The 26,056-nt window shown below is 44.3% G+C and overlaps 1 protein-coding gene across 1 annotated transcript; it reads right to left on the bottom strand.

Annotated features, from left to right (window-relative positions):
• Window positions 1-497: 497 nt before the first annotated feature.
• insig1 (insulin induced gene 1) lies at window positions 498-23,296 on the bottom strand. Its single transcript, XM_070881646.1, has 6 exons — window positions 23,121-23,296; window positions 22,084-22,475; window positions 17,692-17,816; window positions 10,563-10,729; window positions 7,218-7,317; window positions 498-1,584 (listed from the first exon to the last, which is right to left on the bottom strand). The coding sequence occupies exons 2-6, from the start codon at window positions 22,415-22,417 to the stop codon at window positions 1,531-1,533; spliced, it is 780 nt and encodes a 259-aa protein (XP_070737747.1). The 5' UTR covers window positions 22,418-22,475; window positions 23,121-23,296; the 3' UTR covers window positions 498-1,530.
• Window positions 23,297-26,056: the final 2,760 nt, after the last annotated feature.

Consider the following 26,056-nt stretch of genomic DNA (forward strand, 5'->3'; position numbering starts at 1 on the left):
CCAAAGCGCTGCACAACCAACTTTTTAACTGTAGTCACCGTTGAGAGGCAAATGCGGCAACCAATTCCAGTAGGATAAATGACTAGTTAACGTGCTTTGGTTGATACCAAGGGAACTTTGAATAGCGACATAAGAGCTTTCATATCCCCTTGAATAGCCAGGCAGGGCCTTGGTTTAATGTCTCATCTGAAAGACGACACCTCTGACAATGCGCTGAAGTGTCAGCCTGGATTATATGCTCCAATTCTGGAGTGCGGCTCGAACCCATGACCTTCTGACTCAGAAATGCGAGTCAAGTTGACACACAGGCTGCACTGTGTCAACTTCGGAAAGCATATGTACAATGGACATTTAATTTACTTATTTCCAGCAGCCAACACGATTGTGAGAAAATAAAATGTTTTCAGGTCAACAATAACATGAACATTTTTTCAGATGAACTGGTACTTTGAGTCGCTCTTTTGAATGAAAAAAAAACGCAACAAGGGAAAACCCACTTGACAATTACTGTACATTTTTATTGCGAACAGTGAGGGGGGAAAAAAACCCAGAATACATTTAAACTGAATGTGTACATTTAAATTACAAAATCAGATAAATCATCCTATCGCCAGGCGTGCAAACGCGATGATTGCTTCAGATCAGAAACACTGCAAAAACAAAGAAAATAAATCACTTCACTCTGGGGGTGGAGGAGCAGCAAGCAGGCATACACCGATTGGGCCCGAAGCAATGGAATTGTTCTCACTGCCCTATTGCACTGTGAAAGCAGAGAGGGAAAACCAACCTTCACTCTGTGACAGTCTCAATATTGGTTCAAATGGAGAATTCCAGCTCGAGAAAGTTCATTTCCTTCAGTTCGGCACTGCGCACATCCCTTAGGATCATAAATCTTTATATATGTCTATAGTGTGTGTGTATATATATATATATATACACACATATATATATCTATATACACACTGTACATATACACATTGTGGCACAAGAGCTAAATTCTGGTGAAAGCTATTGTCACTTGCAGGTACTGAATAACAGTTTGGAGAAAAAAATACTATCTCTTTGCTTACAATTTTAGACCCATGCAGTACAAAGAGGTGGGAAACCCTGCTGTATGTTTATGGTACAAATGGATTCGAAAAGAGGAAATAAATAAGGTATGGGTATACAACAAGGCTCATGTACTGTGTACATTGCACTTTCATCAGCCAGACCTAATACTTGCTAATTAGGTCTGCCGTAGCAACAGGGGCAATGGCATTGCAGTTCACACACAAATTAAATGATGTACACTCATTAGACTCGGTATGTACAGTCTGCGACAAAAAAAAGACGTCGATGCTGAAAAATGGATCAACTGTACGAAGGCAATCACAGATTGCAAATGTTCCCTTTTATGAATATCATGCAGTAATCGCAACCTCCACCATATATGGCACCTACTGGTCAGCCCGGTGTATATACGTGCACTCTCACACGAAGCATCTACATTGGCACCATGAGCACTCCTTTCCACCAACACTCAATTGTTCAATCCTTGTGCATCTTATCCAGACAGTCCTTGTGTGTGATTTCCGTGACTCCCTATAAAAAAAAAAAGAGAAAAACGGCAAATCAGAAAAAAAAAACAGTTGGATTTCAGTTCAGACTGGTGCAATCTGTTTCAGCACTAAAAACAAGATGGAAAAAAATCTGCTGCAATTATATTCAGTGGGTCAAAGATAGGCTGATGTTTCAGGTGTGACCCTTCATCATCTCTGGCATTCATGCACTCATCAGCCTGTATATTTCTAGCAATTTTCTGATGTTATAATGATGTTACGATTTTGCGTCTGTCATTATATAGGATTTACAGCAAAGAAACAGGCCATTCAGCCCACACGAGTCTCCTCCTGACTTTATTTACTTCATCTCCCTCACGCAGCTTCCCCTTAAATGCATCAATGCTATTCGACTCAACCATTCCATTTGGTACCGAGTTCCACATTTCATATAACGTTATAAATACCTAATCACCTCAGAACATGGTAAAGCATGGTAAAGGACTTCACGCAATTGATATTTTTGGATGGCAATGACTGCTGTTATGTAGGCAAATGCGGCAGCTGTACGGGGCCAAAAAGTGGCTCACAAACAGCAATGAGTTGAATGGACAGTTAATCTGCCTTAGATGGCTGATTGAGAAGTGTTGGCCCAGACACCAGGACAACTCACTCTCCTTTGGTATTTTTCAGTCCTTTTTTTTGGTTTTGTGGCCAATTCTACCATTGGGCTTTCCCAGCAAGCGTGCAGAAAATCACGGGCCTACGATTTCCTGCACGAGCCCAGCCTGCAACGTCGCTTGGAGGTCCCGGCCCGTGGAATCAGCTCGTTTACCTCTACTCTTAGCCTAACTTCACTGGACATGTAAAACATGTCTGTTTGTTCAGGCTCAAAGCTACTGCTCCCAAGAAGGCACGTTAAAGTAAAAGTTCCTTTCTGGAGTTTCAAAACTAATTATTTTTGTGGAAGTAGTTACATGATCAGGGTAGGGTAAGCAGAATAGAATGGACAGAATAGATGAAGGGACTCTGCCAGGGCAGATGGGATTTTTGACTGATCTGTGGTCCTGCTCCTTGTGCAACTCCATAGCATGCAGACAGGCCACGCCCCATGTGGTAGGTTAAAGCTCTCCTGCGATGAAAGAGCTGTCCTATGATGAGCGATTGAGTAGATTGGGCCTATAGTCTTTGGAGTTTAGAAGAATGAGCAGTGATCTCATTGAAACGTATAAAATTCTTACAGAGCTTGACAGGGTGGATGTGGGGAGGATGTTTAACCTGGCTGAACAGTCTAGAACCAGGGGTCACAGTCTCAGGATAAGGAGTCGGTCATTTTGGACTGAGATGAGGAGAAATTTGTTCAGAGGATGGTGAATCTTTGGAATTCTCTACCCCAGAGGGAGGGACGTCGACGCTTAGTCGTTGAGTATATTCAAGGCGGAGATCGATAGATTTTTGGACACTAAAGGGAATCAAGGGATGTGGGTATAGGGCAGGTCTAACTGTGAGTCGGAAGGACATCAAGTTGAGGCTGAAGCTAATTCTGTCCTCATATCCACACGCATGGACCTCCAACAGAGGTGGCTGTATGTGATCAACAACAGGAACCTGAGCTCATTACCATCTTGCTAATCTATCTATATGCATTTGGGCAATTCTAACACTCCCATTATTGCTAACTCAGCATGGAATCCAATCTGGCATCTCCTGATGATTTAAATCTTAAAAGGATTTGATAGGGGAGATACAAGGAAACTATTTCCTCTAATGGGGGAAATCAAGAACGGGGGGACATAATCTTATAATTAGAGCGAGGGGATCTCATAGAAACATGTAAAATTCTGATGGGATTGGACAGGTTAGATGCAGGAAGAATGTTCCCGATGTTGGGGAAGTCCGGAACCAGGAGTCACAGTCTAAAGATAAGGGGTAAGCCATTTAGCACCGAGATGAGGAGAAACTTTTTCACCCAGAGTTGTGAACCTGTGGAATTCTCTGCCACAGAAAGTTGTTGAGTCCAGTTGGTTGGACATATTCAAAAGGGAGTTAGATGTGGCCCTTACGGTTAAAGGGATCAGGGGGTATGGAGAAAAGACAGGGGTGGGGTACTGAGATGCATGATCAGCCATGATCATATGGTGGTGCAAGCTCGAAGGGCTGAATGGCCTGCTCCTGCACCTATTTTCTATGTTTCTATTTAGGAGGGAAATCAGGAAGCATTTTCTCTCACAAAGCGTAGTGGAAATCACGAACTCGCTCCCTCAAAATGCTGTGGATACTGGGACAATTGGAGCTTTCAAGTCTGAGAGCGATATATTTTTTGTTAGCTCATTGTATCGAAGGATCTGGAGCAAAGGTGGGTAAATGGAATTCTACAATGATCTCATTGAATGGTGGAGCAGGCTCGAGGGACTGAACGGCCTACTCCTATAGCTCAGCTATTCCTCTGGATAAACTCACTGACCTAGCGGGGGAAGGCCCCGGCAAGATTGTAAAACAAAAATAATAGTTAAGAGTAAGAATGGGACAGTGGTGAGAGAACAGATAACGGCAGAGCAGAAACAAAGCTATGTTTTCAAACTTCATTTAGAACTTTTTGATGTCTGTGCCTTATATTTATATTCCAGTAATAAAACTACTGATGCCTCAATGCCATAATTACTGTAATATGAGAGGGTGTGCTTTTTTAGCCTGATTGTGCGAGAGGTGAAATGGGCAGTCAGGAAGCACAAGATTCTCACAGTCTGAGAAATTCTATTCATTGCTTCCTTGACTCTGCCCAATAACATACGTGATCTAACCCCTCCTCTCAGAGAATGGCACCTGCGACTCTACCGAGGTGAATTTTCAGATCTCTGCACGTGGCGATTCATCATATGTAGCTCAGGCATTTGAAAAGCAGACATGCTCTATTTTTATCTTTGAGGCTTTATTTATTTATAAAATTTGATTTCACTATCGAAGTCAAAATAGAAAATAGCAGCATTGGACGACTGACAATTGCTTTACTTGGTAGGTTTCACACTTGGCAGGCAGGAAGCAGCTGTACAGTGTCCTCGACAGATGTTGGTTGAAAATAAATTCTGCATTTGTCAGAAAGCTTATTGTGAACATTCATTGTGCAGGTTGCAGCTGAATCCGTGTATTTTTAATTAAGGATTTTTAAACAAGTCCATAATTATTCTCAACGAGGTTGACAATTTGCTTGACATTAGATGGCCAGTTTACACCGGGAACGGTAGCATAGCGGTTATGTTACTGGACTAGTAATCCAGAGGCCTGGACTAATGATCCAGAGACAAGCGTTCAAATCGCACCACGGAAGCTGTGGAATTTAAATTCAGTTAAATAAATCGGGATTAAAAACCTAGTATCAGAATCAATAACCATGTAACTACGGGATTGTTGTAAAAACCCATCTGGTTCACAAATGTCCTTTAGGGAAGGAAATTACCCGGTCTGGCCTATGTGGCTCCAGACCCACAGCAATGTGGTTGACTCTTAAATGGCCCAGCAAGCCAATGAAGGGCAATTAGGACGCCCACATCCCATGAATTAATAAAAACTCTGGGGCGTTCTTCAGAACGAAGCCAAGGGAGGCCATTTGACTTCATTAAATGTCAGCCGTGGCTCACTTGGTAACACTCTTGTCTCCGAGTCAGAAAGTCGTAGGTTCAAGTCTCATTCCAGAGACTTGAGCACAAACTCCAGTGTAGTACTGAGGGAGTGCTGCACTGTCGGAGGTGCCGTCTTTTGGATGAGGCCTTAAACTGAGGTCCTGTCTGCTCTCTCAGATGGACATAAAAAAAATCCCACGGCACTATTTTGAAGAAGAGCGGGGGAGTTCTCCACAGTGTCCTGGTCAATATTTGTTCTAAAACAATAGATTTATCTCATTGATGATTGTGCTGTGCGCAAATTGGCGGCCGCATTTCCTACATTACAACAGCGACTACACTTCAAAAAATACCAATGTTGACTGTAATGCACTTTGGGATGTCCTGAACATAAGAATTAGGAGCAGGAGTAGGCCATTCGGCCCCTCGAGTCTGCTCCGCCATTCAATAAGATCATGGCTGATCTTCGACCTCAATTCCACCTTCCCGCACTATCCTTATATCCCTTGATTCCCTTAATATCCAAAAATCTTGAATATACTCAATGACTGAGCATCCACAGCCCTCTGGGGTAGAGAATTCCAAAGATTCACCACCCTCTGAATGAAGAAATTTCTCCTCAGCTCAGTCCTAAATGGCCGACCCCTTATTCTGAGACTGTGACCCCTGGTTCTAGACTCCCCAGCATCTACCCCGTCAAGCCCTGTAAGAATTTTACATGTTTCGATGAGATCACCTCTCATTCTTCTAAATTCGAGAAGTGGTGAAGTCGTGAAAGGTGGTATATAAATGCATTGTTATTAAGTCACTGATGCAGAAAAACCTACTGACCACCCCACCCATCACAGCAGCACATGGTTTGTGGAATAATTACTGGGATTTTGGCTGTGTTCCTCTATCTAAAACTCCTCGGGGGTAATTTGGCCAGTGTGTCTCTGCAGGAAGGAATCTCGGCGGTCAGTCGGCAGAGTGTTCCCTGCCATTTTCCCCATCCGAGCCGGCAGCTGCCGATGAGCATTGCTGCCGGTGCACACTTGAAAAGTCTCGGATGATGCGAGGATCTTGCACTGTGTCAACTACCTCACATCAGTCCAAAACTTGCACTTTGCTGCTTGGACACGATATCCCCCTTATCCCACTGGTCGCGGTTTACCATTTCTACACCAGTTACCATCTTATCTATGAGATCTATATGGCCCCCGCTCAGCTGCCTCCTATCAAGTCAAGTTGGATATATACTTGAAAAAGATTAAGTTTGCAGGGCGATGGGGAAAGAGCAGGGCAGTGGGGACTAATTGGATAGCTCTTTCAAAGAGCAGGCACAGGAACGATGGGCCGAATGGTCTCCCGCTGTGTTGTGTGATTCGATGAAGTCGGAGCTCAATCTTCAGACGCTGGTAGTCAGCCTCGTGGATCATTTCTGCATCGCCCCCAGGGACAAAAGGCCCCCTCTGGCAAAGCACAAAGCGGTGGTTTTAAACAGATGCAGTGGCAGTGTCGGGGAAGACCCGCACAGAACAGCAAAAGCAAAGATGCAGGCTGGGCCGAGTTCTCAGCCTGCTCTTGACCAGAAAAAAAAATATATATATACATATTGTGCCCGGCGGTGACATCAGTGATGGCCAGTTACAGTTGTTGCCGGTGATGCCGCACTTGCGGAACAGTCACCTACGGAGGTGTTGTTCCGGTTGGACTGCTGTGTCGGTTACATCACATCACAGCCACAGTGCTGCAACGTAAATACAGCGGCACATTGAAGCAAGAGGAAGTGTTCGACGTAGCTGTACACAACATACAAGATCCGGGGCATAGGTACAGGAGGAGGCCGTTCAGCCCCTCGAGCCTGCTCCGGTATTAGATCATGGCTGCTCTGTATCTTAACTCCATCCACCCTTGGTTCCATAACCCTGAATACCCTTGCCGAACAAACAATAATCAACGGAAATTTGCATTTATAGAGCGCCGTTAACGTAGTAAAACATAATCAGACAAAAATCGACAAATTCAGTCACCCACACAGAGAAGAATGAAGAGATTTGGATTGAAGGAGACTGCTTACCATGGCCAGCTGCCTTCCTATGTTTCCTACAGTCACTCCTCCAGAGAAGAATATACATGGCAGCCAGGAGCGAATATACAGAAAGTCTGGTGAAGTATACCTGGATCAACAATGAAACATACTTTCTTTATTTCTTGGCTTATTACAAGAATAGCTGGAGGACTGGAACTTTGAAACAATGCCATTACCGGTCTCTTTCCAGTTGGCAAACAGTAGCTATTGGAGTGCCGCAGGGATCGGTGCTGGAGCCTCAACTATTTACAATCTATATTAATGACTTGGATGAAGGGACCGAGTGTAATGTAGCCAAGTTTGCTGATGACACAAAGATGGGTGGGAAAGCAAATTCTGAGGAGGACACAAAAAATCTGCAGAGGGATATAGACAGGCTAAGTGAGTGGGCAAAAATTTGGCAGATGGGAGTATAATGTGGGAAAATGTGAGGTTATCCACTTTGGCAGAAAAAATAGCAAGAAAATTACTATTTAAATGGAGAAAAATTGCAAAGTGCTGCAGTACAGAGGGACCTGAGGGTCCTTGTACATGAAACACAAAATGTTAGTATGCAGGTACAGCAAGTGATCAGGAAGGCAAATGGAATGTTGGCCTTTATTGTAAGGGGGATAGAGTATAAAAGCAGAGAAGTCTTGCTACTGCTATACAGGGTATTAGTGAGGCCACACCTAGAGTACTGCATACAGTTTTGGTCTCCGTATTTAAGGAAGGATATACTTGCATTGGAGGCAGTTCAGAGAAGGTTCACTAGGTTGATTCCGGAGATGAGGGGGTTGACTTATGAAGATAGGTTAGTAGGTTGGGCCTGTACTTATTGGAGTTCAGAAGGATGAGAGGTGATCTTCTCGAAACATACAAGATAATGAGGGGTCTCGACAAGGTGGATGCAGAGAGAATATTTCCACTCATAGGGGAAAGTAGAATTAAGGGGCATAGTCTCAGAATAAGGAGCCGCCCGTTTAAAACTGAGATGAGGAGGAATTTCTTCTCTCAGAGGGTTGTAAATCGATGGAATTCTCTGCCCCAGAGAGCTGTGGAGGCTAGGTCATTGAATATATTTAAGGCGAAGATAGACAGATTTTTGAGCGATAAGGGAGTGAAGGGTTATGGGGAGCGGGCAGGGAAGTGGAGCTGAGTCCATGATCAGATCAGCCATGATCTTATTAAATGGCAGAGCAGGCTCGAGGGGTCAAATGGCCTACTCCTGCTCCTATTTCTTATGTTCATGAGGGGCGAGTGATTATTGGACCCAGTTTTGGGGAATAGCCTTCGCCGGACAGAGACTGTGGGTACGCAGTCTGTGATGTTGCGTCTATTAAAACGGTGTGCCTGTGATTTTACGAGAGGCACTCCTGCTGGGAGTTTTCGATCACAGGGCACCTTGTCTTGCTTCAACTTAAATACCAGTTAGAAGATTTCTTTCCTCATTATTCCCCCACCAGTAGTGGCAGCCTTTCAGTATCTCCCCCCACCCACTCTCCCCACCCCAGGTCGCAACATGTCAATCTGGCAATTCATAGATGGGAGACATCACAGTGGTCTTACACTCAATACATGTGCATCTTCCAGGGGAGGGGATGATCAGGCTGCTGGATTGTGAGCAAAGAGCAGGAACAATGAATGACTGGAACCCTTCCCTTGACTGGAACCACAGTTAATTAGAATGCCACCAGTAAAATCACTTGCCTGGATGAGTGCAGCTCCAACAACACTCAAGAAGTTCGACACCATCCAGGACTAAGCAGCCTGCTTGATCGGCACCCCATTCACTCCCTCCACTACTGGCGCACCGTGGCTGAAGTGTGCACCATCCACAAGATGCACTGTAGCAACTGACCAAGGCTTCTTTGACAGCACCTCCCAAACCCGTGACCCCTACCACCTAGGAGGACAAGTGCAGCAGGTGCATGGGAACACCAGCTGGGTCAAAGTCCCCCCCCACTGTGGGAGCACCTTCACCACATGGATTGCAGCGGTTCAAGAAGGCGGCTCACAACCACCTTCTCAAGGACAATTGGGAATGGGCAATAAATGCTGGCCTTGTCTGCGACATCCACATCCCGTGAATGAATTAAAAAAATCCTAAATGACAGACCTAACTCACCACAGACCAGGAACTAAACATAGTGCTTTGCCGATATGTTATTATATGGTTCAGGACTCTATCACACGTTGCACTCGTCTAATCAGCAATTGGCCAGACCTAGTTTTTGTCTTGCACTGCAAGAGCAAGCATCGAGTTTGTGGCATAGTAACAGCCTGCCACCATCTTCACTCCCTATTCACCACCCCTCCCCCCCCAGGTGGCATAGCTGACCACGTGAATTCATCATGTGAGAAATAATAGGAAAAGAACCCACAGACTATCAAAATGCTGAATGACTATACGGTCTTCAGATGGTACTGCTGTTCAGCTGCTAATGCACTGGGCAGGAGTGGGGAGGTTATACCAATGGATCTAGAATTGGGGGATGTAATGTAAACGCCTGTGAGTATGCTCACAGGTTTATCGAGCTGTTGAGTTGGGAGAGGCTTAGCCAGTCACATGATGTTCACAAGACTCAATAAAACCCCAGCCAGTTGGGTTGAGGGGATCCACGATGAGGCAAGTGGTTGTGAGCCTGGTGGATGACCTCGTAATGTGTAGTGTGATTGTTAAACCTAGTGTAATTAATAAACAAACCAGTTCTTAATAGCAGTGTGTTGCTATGAATTTTTAAGCAAAGAACCAAGTACATTACAAGGGGAGAAATGGATATTCCAGTCGGTATGAATTTAATACTAATTATGTGAGCTGAACAGCAATGGATATTGTTACTTTAACATAACCAGAATAAAGTACTGCAAAAAGAACGGCAATTTTTATAATTAGTAATAAAATAAGAGTGAAATAAACATTGAAGTGCTATTGTAATAAAGCTCACAGTCCCGTGAGACATAAGCGTTACACCCCTTTTAGCCACTGGACACAAAATGGTTGAAAGTATTTCCGTCGGGTACTGAGTAGCTTTAACACTGGACTATCAGTTGTGACGCTGGAAGCCGATCTTGGCTGATATTCATACCTGGGGATCCCAGTGATTTTCCCCTATCTTGCACAGTGCACTCAAAGAGAAGAGTAAAAATGCCATGCTATTGGGGTGCAGTATGGAACTTTTGGCACATTCCAAGAGGTTCCTACTGGGAGAGATAGCCTTAAATGCCATGGAGATACTTGTCGAATTTCTATACATTACTAATAACGCAGATGCTGGGGAGGTGACTGGAAGGAGGGGGGAAATGATGAGAGGCTGCCTAAAGTCAAAGTTACAAATGAAGTTTTGTACTTACTGGTAAACGCCATTGTACACCAACAGTTGGGTGACCAAGGTTGCGACAAATGCTATTGTAAGGCCAAGTCCAAATCCACTTCGAGAGCGGTCAAAAGTCCACCAGAGACCCAGCGAGAGGGCTGCTAGGGTCAAGGACAATTGCATGTTATTGGCAAAATCTAATTTCTGATTGAATGAGAGTTAAGGAAAGAGCCATAAACAATCTTGGATTATAAAGTGAACGATTCACAAGACATCTAATAATGTGCACAGCCTGGGCCAAACTGAAGTTAAATACTACGCCTGATTCTTCAACATTTGGTATATGACAGCTGACCAGAAGTTAAATGACTCGAATTCAATCAAGTAATTCTTGTGATGGCGTATAAAGAGGTGATTTTAGGAGATGTGTCATTGGGGCAGAGCCCCAGTATCAACTAGCGAAGGTTCGAGAATTGTAACCAAAGTGGGTGATCATTAAAATCTACTTTTAATCTATTTCCAGTAATAAGTTCCCGGGGTTAGGGGTCATTTTCACTTTTGCCGATATCGTAAATGAGGCGATATCTGATTGGCCGCACGTTATACACCTCTCCTGAATTTCCTTTTCAGTGAAGTCAATGGAAACAAAAACAAGCTGAAAGGTGTACAACAGGGAGCTGATCCAACATCATCTCGTGTACACTGCTGACCAAAGTTAAAATTAACCCACCCCCCCCTGGTTGTTTTCCAGGTGATGAATCAGTAACAAAGACAATTTGAATCCGAGGAAAAACATTCCCAGGGTTTTCTTCCTCTAACCCGGATCCAGCCTTGATTGCATGTCGCAACGGTGAGCTCAGCCTGTCCACTGCGTGTTGCACATGTTAGTGACATCACAGGGGCATGGACATTCTGCACTCGATTTTTGCCAGGAAAAGAACGGTTTAAGGGAATGTGGCTCTACTGTGTGGAGCATAAACACCGGCACAGACCAGTCGGGTCAAATGGCCTGTTTCTGTGCTGTAAATTCTATGTGATTCCTTTGAATACTGCTGTTAAGATGGTAGACCACAGCAGTCTTTCATTCCTAGTTGGGTATGGAACAACGACAGCAGTGCGTCGATACAATACTACATCAATAGTCGCAGGGATAGTCATCAATGAAAGGCTGACTCCGGTCACATACTGACGCATTTGTCAATAAAAAACAACTGTACATCCCTGTCTGGAGTAAAAATAAAACGGGGAAGGTGGCTCAACCGTGGCTAACAAGGGAAATTAGTGTTAAATCCAAGGAAGAGGCATATAAATTGGTCAGAAAAAGCAGCAAACCTGAGGACTGGGAGAATTTTATGATACAGCAGAGGAGGACAAAGGGTTTAATTAGGAGGGGGAAAATAGAGTATGAGAGGATGCTTGCTGGGAACATAAAAACTGACCACATATCTATAGAAGATTTTGCAAAGAGAAAAAGATTAGTGAAAACAAACGTAGGTCCCTTGCAGTCAGATTTAGTGAATTTATAATGGGGAACAAAGAAATGGCGGACCAGTTAAACAAATACTTTGGTTCTGTCTTCACGAAAGAAGACACAAATAACCCTCCAGAAATACTAGGGGACCGACGGTCTAGTGAGAAGGAGGAACTGAAGGAAATCTTTATTAAGTGGGAAATTGTGTTAGGGAAATTGATGGATTGAAGGCCGATAAATCCCCGGGGCCTGATAGTCTGCATCCCAGAGTACTTAAGGAAGTAGCCCTAGAAATAATGGATGCATTGGTGATCATTTTCTAACAGTCTATCGACTCGGGATCAGTTCTTATGGATTGGAGGGTAGCTAATGTAACACCATTTTTTAAAAAAGGAGGGAAAGAGAAAAAGGGTAATTATAGACCGGTTAGCCAGACTTCAGTAGAGGGGAAAATGTTGGAATCAATTAAGGATGAAATAGCAGCCCATTTGGAAAGCAGTGACAGGATCGGTCCAAATCAGCGTAGATTTATGAAAGGGAAATCCTGCTTGACAAATCTTCTAGAATTTTTTGAGAATGTAACTGGTAGAGTGGACAAGGGAGAACCAGTGGATGTGGTGTAATTGGACTTTCAAAAGGCTTTTGACAAGGTCCCACATAAGAGATTAGTGTGCAAAATTAAAGCACATGGTATTGGGGGTAATGTACTGATGTGGATAGAGAACTGTTGGCAGACAGGAAGCAGAGAATCGGGATAAACGGGTCCTTTTCAGAATGGCAGGCAGTGACTAGTGGAGTGCTGCAGGGCTCAGTGCTGGGACCCCAGCTATTTACAATATACATTAATGATTTAGATGAAGGAATTGAGTGTAATATCTCCAAGTTTGCAGATGACACTAAGCTGGGTGGCGGTATGAGCTGTGAGGAGGACGCTAAGAGGTTGCAGGGTGACTTGGACAAATTAGGCGAGTGGGCAAATGCATGGTAGATGCAGTATAATGTGGATAAATGTGAGGTTATCCACTTTGGTAGCAAAAACACGGAGGCAGAATATCATCTGAATGGCAGCAGATTAGGAAAAGGGGAGGTGTAACGAGGCCTGGGTGTCATAGTACATCAGTCATTGAAAGTTGGCATGCAGGTACAGCAGGCAGTGAAGGCAGCAAATAGTACGTTGGCCTTCATAGCTAGGGGATTTGAGTATAGGAGCAGGGAGATCTTACTGCAGTTATACAAGGCCTTAGTGGGGCCTCACCTGGAATATTGTGTTCAGTTTTGGTCTCCTAATCTGAGGAAGGGCGTTCTTGCTATTGAGGGAGTGCAGTGAAGGTTCACCAGACTGATTCCCGGGGTGGCAGGACTGACATATGAAGAAAGACTGGATCGACTGGGCCTGTATTCACTGGAGTTTAGAGTGATGAGAGGGGATCTCATAGAAACATATAAAATTCTGACAGGACTGAACAGGTTAGATGCAGGAAAAATGTTCCCGATGTTGGGGAAATCCAGAACCAGGGGACATCGTCTCAGGATAAGGGGTTAGCCATTTAGGACTGAGATGAGGAGAAACTTCTTCACTAAGAGAGTTGTTAACCTGTGGAATTCCCTACCGCAGAGAGTTGCTGATGCCAGTTCATTGAATATATTCAAGAGTGAGTTAGATATGGCCCTTACGGCTAAAGGGGTCAAGGGGTATGGAGAGAAAGCAGGAAAGTGATACTGAAGTGAATGATTAGCCATGATCTTATTGAATGGTGGTGCAGGCTTGAAGGGCTGAATGGCCTACTATACTCCTGCACCTATTTTCTATGTTTCTAAGACTGTAACTGGTCCCCGTGTGCATAATCTCCAACAATTATCATCCCACCAGCATAGTGACAGGTACAAGATACAGAAGCTGAAACAATAAGCACAGGAGACCAAAAATCGAAGGCCCTTTTGGCATACTCCTGCTACAATATTTCTGGATTATTATTTTGTTTGACTAGGTCCACTCCAGAAACTTGAAACAGTCCAGTGCAGTGCTGAGGGGGTGCTGCATTGTTGGAGGTCCCAGCTTTTGGATGAGACGTTAAACCGAGGCCCTGTCTGCTCTCTCAGGTAGACGTAAAAGATCCCGTGGCACTTTCTGAGGATAAGCAGGAGAACTCTCCCTGGTGTCCTGGCCAATATTTATTCCTCAATCAACATCACAAATAACAGATTATCTGGTCATTATCACATTGCTGTTTGTGGGAGCTTGCTGTGCACAAATTGGCTGCTGCGTTTCCTACATTACTGCAGCGACTACATTCCAAAAGTACTTCATTGGCTGTAAAGTGCTTTGGGAGATCCCGAGGTTGCTGTATAAATGCAAGACTCTCTCTTTTGTTTGTTTTTGAGTATTAGCGATACACAAAATAAAAATTGTTTTCATTATGGATTTCCCTGAATATTTGTGGTCGAACTTTTTCCCCACACTGATTTTTATCCCTTTTACACTAAATTTTAAAAAAAGTTTTTAAACAGACTTAAAAGCTCCTTGATGTAGTAGTAAGCCCCCTGCATCTGTACCTAGAAAGACCCTATGTAAGCAACAGAGCAGGTAGTTGGGAGAGGCCCTTATACAGGGCTGACCAAAGCAATGACAGGGACAGGGGAGGGAAGTGACTAGCAGCTCAAGAGTTCAAATCTGCTCTTCAGTCTCACAAACAGGCAACTAATGAATGGGCTTAACAACCTGGAAATAGATCACTAAAAGGGTGCAAAAAGATGTAAAGTGCTGTCAACTACACAAAGGTCATCAGAATCAGGCTTCGAACGACAAATGGTGAGTCCAATGTGGGTCCAAAATGGAATGATAAAAATGCCGGAATATGAATGAGAGAATCCAGCAGGAAAAAAAGGATAAGACAGACAAGCTGTGGAATAGTGAGTGCCCAAAAGGAAGGCTAGCTTGGTTGAAGCTGCGCAGGAGGCCAAAATGGAATGTGAGAATGGGGAGGTTGAACTGATGTGACGAATCACTGGTCGATCGGGATGAGGGAGACTGTCTTTCACTTTCAGAGGCCGACTGCTTTTAGTTTCATTTCTACCATCTTCTATTTTACTGTAAACACAATATTATTTGCCAAGGACAGAATCCTTGTTATTTTTTCCAAAAAAAAAACCCTGATTTTTGACATTCCCTAGATGGGTATTTTTAGATTGTGTTTGCTTCTTTCACCTCTAGTGTGCTTCAACTGACTGAAGGGAGAGTTGGCAACAGTAATTAAATGGCAGGAACCTGACTGATGACATTGGAAATGGCCCTATTCCCACTATAATTTAGTGTTGTAACTGAAGTGACAGCAAATCATGTGAAGCACACTGCATTATTACTGCTGCATTTCCTGAAAATCAGATAACAAACCAGCCAAAGGAGTTTTACAATAACAACCTGCACTTATATAGCACCCTTAATGTAGTCCCAAAGCGCTTACAGTAAGTAGGATGGACACATTGCAAGAGGTAATGCACTAGTATTTATACAGCGCTTTTCAGGATATCCCAAATCACTGTACATCCAGATCTCATAAATAGATGAGATAAATGTCTAGTTAATCTGTTTAATCTTTTAATTTACTGGTTAATCATTGACCAAGTTTTTGGCCACCCATCCTTATATCTCCTTATGTGGCTCGATGTCAAGTTTTGTTTGATAACACTCCTGTGACGCACCTTGGGACATTTTACTACACTAAAGTCGCAATATAACGAACATACGAATTAGGAGCAGGAGTCGGCCATTCGGTCCCTCGAGCCTGCTCCGCCATTTAATGTCATGGCTGACCTTCTACCTCAGCTTCACTTTCCAGCACTAATCCCATATCCTTTCATTCCCTTAATATTCAAAAATTTATCGATCTCTATACTCAATGACTGAGCCTCCACAGCCCTCTGGGGTAGAGAATTCCAAAGATTCACCGCCCTCTGAGTGAAGAGATTTCTCCTCAGCTCAGTCCTAAATGGCCGACCCCTTATTCTGAGACTGTGACCCCTGGTTCTAGATTCCCCAGCCAGGGAAACATCCTCCCTGCATCTACGCTGTTAAGCCCTGTAAGAATTTTGCATGTTTCAATGAGATCACCTCTCATTTTCTAAACTCTAGAGAATATAATCCTAGTATACTCAATCTCTCCTCATAGGACAATCCCCCCACCCCAGGAATCAGTCTGGTGAGCCTTCGTTGCACTCTCTGTAAATGTAAATTGCTGTTGGTGGAAGGTTAAATGTTGGGCAGAACTCCAGAACTTCCTGCTCTTCCAATAGTACCGTGAGATTGCTTACGCCCACATGAACAGTTTAATGTCTGATCCAAAAGATCGCACCTCTGATACTGCCCTCAATATTGCACTGAAGTGCCAATCTAGATCACGTGCTGAAATTCGAGCACTGGGGCCTCTAAGCACAACCTTCTGACTCAAGAGGCAAGAAGGGTTCCGCTAAGCCAAGCTGACACAAAATAAGGTAAGGTGATCAAATGGTCAGAGAGGGAAGTTCTGAGGAATTATTTTAATGGTGGGAAAAGAGAGTGATAGCAAGGCGAAGAGATTCAGGAGAATTCCAGAGTTCATAGATGTGATGGGTGAAGACTTAAAATCTCAATCCTAAACTTCCAGTGTGCACATCATGATCTCGGCAATATGATAGCATTTGGATGTGTCGGGAGAAAAAGGAGCTAAATCTGACAAAAATCCAGGATCGACACTGTATCCATGTAATTATGGATGAACCATGGAGTGATTGCAATACAAGAATCAGATTTTAGGATTTGGATGACAGTTGGAAACTATTTCAGCTTTTCTCTTGCAGATTGTGAACCTCTCAATGAGATTGCTGTGTAACTTTGCCAGAGGAGTGGAAGTTGTGTATGGGATGTTTAAAATCATGAAGGGTTTAGATAGAGCATATAAAGAGAAGCTCTTTCCAATGGCTTAGGGGTCGAGAACGAGAGGGCACAGATTTAAGATGAGTGGCAGAAGAACCAGAGGGGATATGAGGAAACCTTTTTTACGCAGCGAGTGGTTAGGATTTGGAATGCGATGCCCGAGTGTGGTGGATACAGATTCAATGGTAGCCTTCAAAAGGGAATTGGATAAATAATTGAAGGAGAAAAAATTGCAGGGATATGGGGAAAGAGCGGGGGTGGGGGGGGGGAGGGCGCGGAGGGGAAGCGGGACTAACTGGATTGCTCTTCAAAAGAGCCAGTACAAATCCAATGGGCCGAATGGCCTCCTTCCGTGTTGTACTATTCTATGATTTTATGAATCACTGCCGGGCATCTATTATTCCCTTCATTTTATAGCTTGATATTGTTTTATAAATAATGCCTTTTTTGTAAAGTGTGTTTCTTGACAGGAAGGGTCCAGTCTTCAAACTCAGCCCTTTTGATGTGGTTCGAGGAACCGCCTATGATGATGATGATTCACCTATAGGCAAGTCTGACCCTGACCAACTTTGATCTCCCGGTTAGCAACCTAGTGCCAGGCTCTTTAGGAGACAGAAAAAAAGTTGCAAAATTCCCTCTCAACTTAAATATTTTTCTTGTCCTATTCAAAAGCAAAACTTATGAAAAAGCAGCAATATAGTCCATTTGGCAGTTACAAAACGTTATTAGTAATAACTTTCAGAAAAAATGAACAGTTCATCTTGTTGTTAACATTTGGAAGGATACAGCACTCGCGTGATTGATGCCAACAAAGACTGCTACACATCTCATGACACTTGCCCACTCTCTTTTGAACTTGTGAGGCTCTCCAAGGTGGCTGTCAATGCAGGGGTACAGCAGGCCCACCACAGCTGAATAAAGATTAGAAGTTAAAGTAGTTAGGACCATAAACTAAGACCATGCAGAAGAATATTAATTCAAGCTAGCTGTCGTAGATTTAATAAAATGCTTACAGATTTCTGTCAGGTAAATTATTCACCCTTCAATATATTAGCAAGAGTTATTCGTGAAATATATAGACTTGTACAATTGTCACTAAAGGAATAAAACAGAAAAAGAATATGCTGGAGATGAACAACAGGATAATCAGTGTCCGACAGAAATGGTCAATGCTTAGGAATAAGCCTTTTTCCCAAATGTTAATCTACCTTTCCCTTTCACACGCTGATTGATCTATTGTGTATTTCTGTTCCTTTATTGGGCTATATAAAACAGGAAAAAAAATCAGCTTTATTTGTTTGCTGAACACTTTAGCACATCGGGTAACATACGAATCTAAAATTCCTATGGAGCATAGGAACAAGGGCTCCAAGTTTCCACACGCGGCGAAAAAGGCGCCCCTCAGAGCTGGACGCCTGTTTTTCGCGCCGAAAACGGCGCCTGAAAAAAAACGCGGTATTCCCGAGCTCCTTGGAGCTCGATGTCTGTTTGGCGCGGCGGAGCCTACCACTCGCGCCGATTTTGTAAGTAGGAGGGGGCGGGTACAATTTAAATGAGGCTTCTTGGTGCCGGCAACCCTGCGCGTGCGCGTTGGAGCGTTCACGCATGCGCAGTCTGACGTAAACATTGGCACTCGGCCATTTTTAAAAGTGCTGCAGAAAAAATGAAGATTTGTTTCTTGGACCCCTGCAAAGGCTTGCATTTTAATTTTCTTGATATTTCTGTGTGTGAGGGAGTGCTTTTAGCAGCACTGCTGAATAAATCACCTGCTGAAATCAGTGAGTTCAGCTTTTCACTGCTAAACTTGCAGAACCGGTGCCTGCAAATTAAGGACTGTGTGTTTGGAGAAATAAAAGTGCCAATTCAACTTTGCAATGGATCAACTTCCACCAAGAACAAAGAATTTCTTGCATGAGGAAGCAAACCATTGCATGATATGTGGTGCACCCATTCTGCAAATTTAAATATAAAGATGTCGATGTGGCTGCCTCTCCCTGTCCAAATGGCCTCAGTCCCCCTCACAGCTCGAAGGCTGCTGCTGCTCCCGACCAGCCACTGACGCCGCTGCAATCCCATGGCCGAATGGCCTCAAGTCCGTCCAGGTGCTGCATCTTCGCGGGGAATGAAGGCCTGCCTCAAGCACCAAGGCTGCTTGCTGCCTGCCCCTGCCGTCGAGACCGACGCCACACCGCTGCCTCAAGCACTGAAGCTCAGCACCAAGGCTGCTTGCTGCCTGCCCCTGCCGTCGAGACCGATGCCACACCGCTGCCTGAAAGGCCTGCCTGAAGCACTTTCACACAGGTAGGAACATGGTTTATTTCATCTTTTCTTTGCTTATAAATTTTTATTCAGGTTGGATTTATTTGTATAATATTTGTATAAGTATAACTAAGGATTGATTGTATAATTTAATGACTTCCCTTCCCCCTCCTCCCCCCCCCACCTCGTTCCCGACGCCTAATTTGTAACCTGTGCCTGATTTTTTAAAGTGTAGACAAGGTTTTTTCAAGCGTACAAAAATCTTCACTTGCTCCATTCTAAGTTAGTTTGGAGTACGTTTTCACTGTGGAAACTTCCAAATCAGGCGTCAGTGGTCGGACACGCCCCCTTTTGAAAAAAAAATTCAGTTCCAAAGTAAAACTGTTCGACCTGACTAGAACTGCAGAAAACTAAATGTGGAGAATTCCGATTTCTAAGATACTCCGTTCTACACCAGTTGCTCCTAAAAATCAGGAGCAAATCATGTGGAAACTTGGGGCCACAAAGAGGCCATTCAGCCCCTTGAACCTGTTCCACCATTCACTGAGATCAGTTACGTGGATAGACTGGAGAAGCTGGGGTTGTTCTCCTTCGAGCAGAGAAGGTTGAGAGGAGATTTGATAGAGATGTTCAAAATCACAAGGAATCTGGACAGAGAAACTGTTCCCATTGGTGGAAGGGTCGAGAACCAGAGGACACAGATATAAGCTTATTGGCAGAAGAACCAAAAGCAACTTGAGGAAAATATTATTTATGCAGCGAGTGGTTAGGATCTGGAAAGACAATGCCTGAATGATGGTGGAGGCAGAGTCAATCGTGGCTGTCAAAAGGGAATTGGATAAGTATTTGAAGGAAAATAAATTTGCAGGGCTAAAGGGAAAGAGCAGGGGAATGGGACTAGCTGAGTACTCTTGCAGTGGGCTAGCACAGGCTCGATGGGCCATAGGGCCTCCTTCTGTGCTGTAACCATTCTCTTATGGCTGATTGCACTGGGCAGTGTTTTAGTGACAGCATTAACCCAAAACAGGCTACCACACAGATGGGTAGAAATTATTGTTGCGGTTGTTACCGTACTACCAAATTTTCCCAACATTATGTATGAATTGCTGGACTAAAAAAGATACACACAGGTCCATTCAGTTTGCCTTCTACCATCCTGGCAGTGGCATGATACAACGATAATTAAAACAGTGACCACACTTCAAAAGTTGGCTGCGAAATGCTTTGAGCAGTACTAAGGTCATGAAAAGCGCTTTACAAATGCAATATAAAACTGAGATGGGGAGGAATTTCTTCACTCAGAGGGCTGTTAATCTTTGGAAGTCGCTACCCCAAAGAGCTGAGGATGCTAAGTCGTTGAGTATAATCAAAGCTGAGCTCGATAGATATTTGGACTCGAGGGGTATCAAGGGATGCGGAGATCGGGCTGGAAAGTGGAGTTGAGGTTGAAGATGGGCCATATGGCCGACTCCTAATTCTTACGTTCTTACGCAAGTCCTTTTTCTTTCAAATTGCTCTCTCTGCTATTGCACTGAGGGGGTTAACCCATTCAAAAACAAACAGATAGCAACCAGCAATGAAATAGAAGGGAGAGCATGTTGTTATTGGGTTAACCACTCAACAGCACTGCAAGCTCCTTAGCGAGCCTGACACCTCGGTTGCTGTGCTCACTGACTGAGATGGGAGGATGTGGTGGGGGGGCGGGAGGGAGTACCTTGGCTGCTGAGCCTCATTTCCTTGTTTTCATTCTTTTTTTTCAGCGCGGTGGCGTGTTGCACATAGCAACCAATCAGGAGCGAACATCCCAGCTCACCAGTTCCCAGCTGGGCCAATGAAAAGGCGGCTCTCCTTCGGCAAGGCCCGCCCCCCCTCCTCCACCACATTCCATGCAAATCCAGGGACACGTGGCGCGAAACCCCCTCCAGCTGGGAACAGGCGCCTTGTGGCCAGCCAGGGTTTGTGTTCCCCCCCCCCCCCCCCCAAGCACAACAGGAAAACCACAGTCAACGTGAGCCCTCTCCCCTAAAGCACAGAGTTTTCTTTAAAATGCCAATTGTTTGAAGTACTCGTTTTCAAAAATAAAACATTCAGATTTAAAACAAACACTGCAAAAAAAAAAAATGCTTTTCTCACAAAAAAATAATTTACTCTCAAGACTTAAAAGGTTTTTTTTTGCCCGGGGTGTGTGAGTCTTGTTAAAGCTATTAGGGGGCTGGGAGCTCTGAGCTGCTTCAAGCACATTGCAGCAAGTTTCACACTAAAGTGAATTTTCAGTTCTCTGAAAGAAACATCCAACAACATAAAGTTTCATAATGTTGCTGTATTTAGACAAAAGGCAGTTGGAACGGAGAGAAATTGCATCCTTGCTATTGGCAGAACCCACAGACGATTAAATGTCTTTGTTCTTACAGTTCGAGATCTATTAACACCTTATTATTTCGCATTGAATTGTTTGCAACTCATTAGATTCCCGCCTTTGGTGGCCAGATGCGATGTGCATCTTTGTTTTACAACAATATAGGATTGACAAAATCAATGAAAACCTAGTTGCGTTTTATTCGGGGTTTCCATTGCTCAGTTTGTATTTTAAAATAGTTGTATTCCAAATCCATCCTAATCTCCATTTATTGAGGTAAACATGATTTTTTACTACAATAGGTTAATTTAAAAAAATGCTCCACATGTCTACTCAATGACAGGATCATTAAGATAGGACAGGACTTGTTGAAATTGAAAGGGCACTTTTCCTTGCCAAGGTTAAGGTGGTGCCAACTGCAGATCTTTAACTCTGCTGGAGAACTTTACACTGCTAAAGATTATACAAGTGCTGCTGAACTACACAGGATATATTGACTTGAAGAGAGTCTCTCTCTCTCCCTTCCTTCCCCAATACACATACACACACACACACATCCTTACCTGCAGCTGTGCCACAGCAAGGTGGCACCCACCAGGCAGAAGAGAAGATTGTGGCAATGACCTCCTCGGGGAACAGGGTGACGTGCCTCTGGATCTGCAGCAGGTTTAAGACGAGAGCCAGAAAGACTCCCACGGTGAAGAGCACCAAACCCCTCCGCAGCAAGTTCATGGTGTGGCCGCTGGCCAGGGAGCAGTAGGCACTGCCCAGGATCGAGGTGACGATGGTCATCATTTCGTAGAGCTTTGCCACCAGCAGCGTGCCGCCGGAGGTGCTTTCAGAGCGACCAGCCCGTGTGCAACTGCACGTCCAGCAAGCCTCTTCAATCCTTGACATTTGGTACAAAAGGGATTCCTTGGGGTTGTCAACACTCAATTGGCGGCACCTCACGGCCCTGCGGGGTCAGGAGAAAACAAATGAGACATCACTCGGTGACTTCACTGGCACTGCTCAACACAAAAAAAAACACCAGAACTAGCCCAAGTCCCAAACTTTATGAATGGAAGCATTTGTTTTACTCATACAGCAACCCCTCAAAAATGAAAAACAGGGCAGTATAATGCCCCAAATATCAGGCAAATGTGAATGACTATGTATGTGTTCATAAGGAAGGGTTCAGTAGGGCAATATAATACCCCAAATATCAGGCAAATGTGAATTACGATGTATGTGTTTATAAGAAAGGGTTCAGTCGCTATATAAAACGAGAACAGGCTCCACTTCGCGTCTTACTTTCACTTTCTAGGTTAACAATAGGGGTTGATTCTGATCTTACATTAAGGTGGCAAAAATCTAGGAATCTTTACAAATATCTAGAGGCAAACATGTCTCATACCCCCCCCCCCCCCAACACCAACAACAACAAAAAATTGCCCGTTTTACCGTTCACTTCAGTCTACAGAGCCGGTACCGAAAAGATGAATCGCAGCCTGGAGTTACTGTGTAACCAACAGGCCCTGCACTGAGCAATAAACCCCCAATGCACAGTGAGATCTGACCCAGCTCAATAATCATGCCACGATCAGAATGCAACACCTACCGACCAAGACGTGCAGCCAGGTATCAGCACCCATTCATGTCAGCCTTCTGCAAAAGGGGGCAACTTTGTAAGTTTTGCTGTCGATGCTGTTCGGCGACTGCCGCTGGCTTACATTGTATGTTAAATTACTAGGTCACATCCTGCATGGGACTATTCATACGGCGCAGACAGGCGGGCGGTCAAAAACAATCTGTCTGGTGAGCGCAGTCGAGCCAATAGCAGCCTGACGGCCCATATGACGTTCAGGACACACCACTCGCTGCACCGTCCCCGCTCACATTGCCTCCCTTCCCACAAAATGAGGAAGTGGAAGTCAAAGCACACCTACCCGTCATAGCATCACCAGATGCACGCACCATCAGCCCGAATTCTCGCCCCTTTTTTACAGAGAGAGAGAGAGAGAGAATGAGAGCAAAGTGCAAACCAAAGAGAGAGAGAGACAATGTGATAGCCATCGATGAACATTAATTGACAGGATAGAGAGGGTGAGTCCATTACAGGCAGCCAGAAAATGAAAGAGACAGCCAGAGAATAAAGGGAGAGTCAAGCCAGAATTGGACAACAAGAGCGAGCAGATAATATGTGAGAGAGCAAGACACACAGATACACATACAGTAAATGATCAGGATAGACAGAGAAAGATGTCCAGGACACAAAAAGAGTGGCAGTTACGGAGAGTATTACACCCACCGTCCGATGTTGAACCACACTATTTTGACCCTGAGCTGAGCTTCCATAGAAACATAAGAAACATAGAAAATAGGTGCAGGAGTAGGCCATTCGGCCCTTCGAGCCTGCACCACCATTCAATAAGATCATGGCTGATCATTCACCTCAGTACCCCTTTCCTGCTTTCTCTCCATACCCCTTGATCCCTTTAGCCATAAGGACCACACCTAACTCCATTTTCAATATATCTAACGAACTGGCCTCAACAACTTCCTGTGGTAGAGAATTCCACGTGCTCACAATTCTCTGAATGAAGAAGTTTCTCCTCATCTCGGTCCTAAATGGCTTACCTCTTATCCTTAGACTGTGACCCCTGGTTCTGGAATTCCCCACCATTAGAAACATAGAAACATAGAAAATAGGTGCAGGAGTAGGCCATTCGGTCCTTCGAGCCTGCACTGCCATTCAATAAGATCATGGCTGATCATTCCCTCAGTACCCCTTTCCTGCTTTCTCTCCATACCTCTTGATCCCCTTAGCCGTAAACGCCATATCTAACTCCCTCTTGAATATATCCAATGAACTGGCATCAACAACTCTCTGCGGCAGGAATTCCATAGGTTAACAACTCTCTGAGTGAAGAAGTTTCTCCTCATCTCAGTCCTAAATGGTCTATCCCTTATTCTAAGACTATGTCCCCTGGTTCTGGACTTCCCCCAACATCGGGAACATTCTTCCCGCATCTAACCTGTCCAGTCCCATCAGAATCTTATTCGTTTCTATGAGATCCCCTCTCATCCTTCTAAGCTCCAGTGAATAAAGACCCAGTTGATCCAGTCTCTCCTCATGGGACAGCCCAGCCATCCCTGGAATCAGTCTGGTGAACCTTCGCTGCACTCCCTCAATAGCAAGAACGTCCTTCCTCAGATTAGGAGACCAAAACTGAACACAATATTCCAGGTGAGGCCCCACTAAGGCCCTGTACAACTGCAGTAAGACCTCCCTGCTCCTATACTCAAATCCCTGAGCTATGAAGGCCAACATACCATTTGCCTTCTCCACCGTCTGCTGTACCTGCATGCCCACTTTCAGTGACTGATGTACTATGACACCCAGGTCTCGTTGCACCTCCCCTTTTCCTAATCTGCCGCCATCCAGATAATATTCTGCCTTCGTGTTTTTGCCCCCAAAATGGATAACCTCACATTTATCCACATTATACTGCATCTGCCATGCAATTGCCCACTCACCTAACCTGTCCAAGTCAACCTGCAGCCTCTTAGCATCCTCCTCACAGCTCACACCACCACCTAGTTTAGTGTCATCTGCAAACTTGGAGATATTACACTCAATTTCTTCATCTAACTCGTTAATGTATATTGTAAAGAGCTGAGGTCCCAGCACTGAGCCCTGCGGCACTCCACTAGTCACTGTCTGCCATTCTGAAAAGGACCTGTTTATCTCGACTCTCTGCTTCCTGTCTGCCAACCAGTTCTCCATCCACGTCAGTACATTACCCCCAATACGATGCGCTTTGATTTTGCACAACAATCTCTTGTGCGGGACCTTGTCAAAAGCCTTTTGAAAGTCCAAATACACCACATCCACTGGTTCTCCTTTGTCCACTCTGCTACTTACATCCTCAAAAAATTCCAGAAGATTCGTCAAGCATGATTTCCCTTTCATAAATCCATGCTGACTTGGTCCAATCCTCTCACTGCTTTCCAAATGCGCTGCTATTTCATCCTTAATGATTGATTCCAACATTTTCCCCACTACTGATGTCAGGCTAACCGGTCTATAATTACACGTTTTCTCTCTCCCTCCTTTTTTAAAAAATGGTGTTACATTCGCTACCCTCCAGTCCATAGGAACTGATCCAGAATCAATAAACTGTTGGAAAATGTTCACCAATGCATCCACTATTTCTATAACCACTTCCTTAAGCACTCTGGGGATGCAGACTATCAGGCCCCGGGGATTTATCGGCCTTTAATCCCATCAATTTCCCTAACACAATTTCCCGCCTGATAAGGATATCCTTCAGTTCCTCCTTCTCACTAGACCTACTGTCCCCTAGTACATTCGGAAGGTTATTCATGTCTTCCTTCGTGAAGACAGAACCAAAGTATTTGTTCAATTGGTCTGCCATTTCTTTGTTCCCCATTATAAATTCACCTGATTCCGACTGCAAGGCCAACTCTATAATCTTCCCATTACAACATCTAAATGGATCCAATGTCTTGGCCTAAAATCACCCTTCCTGA

Source organism: Pristiophorus japonicus, chromosome 5 (assembly GCF_044704955.1).
Source record: "Pristiophorus japonicus isolate sPriJap1 chromosome 5, sPriJap1.hap1, whole genome shotgun sequence".
Classification (NCBI taxonomy): Eukaryota; Metazoa; Chordata; class Chondrichthyes; family Pristiophoridae; genus Pristiophorus; species Pristiophorus japonicus.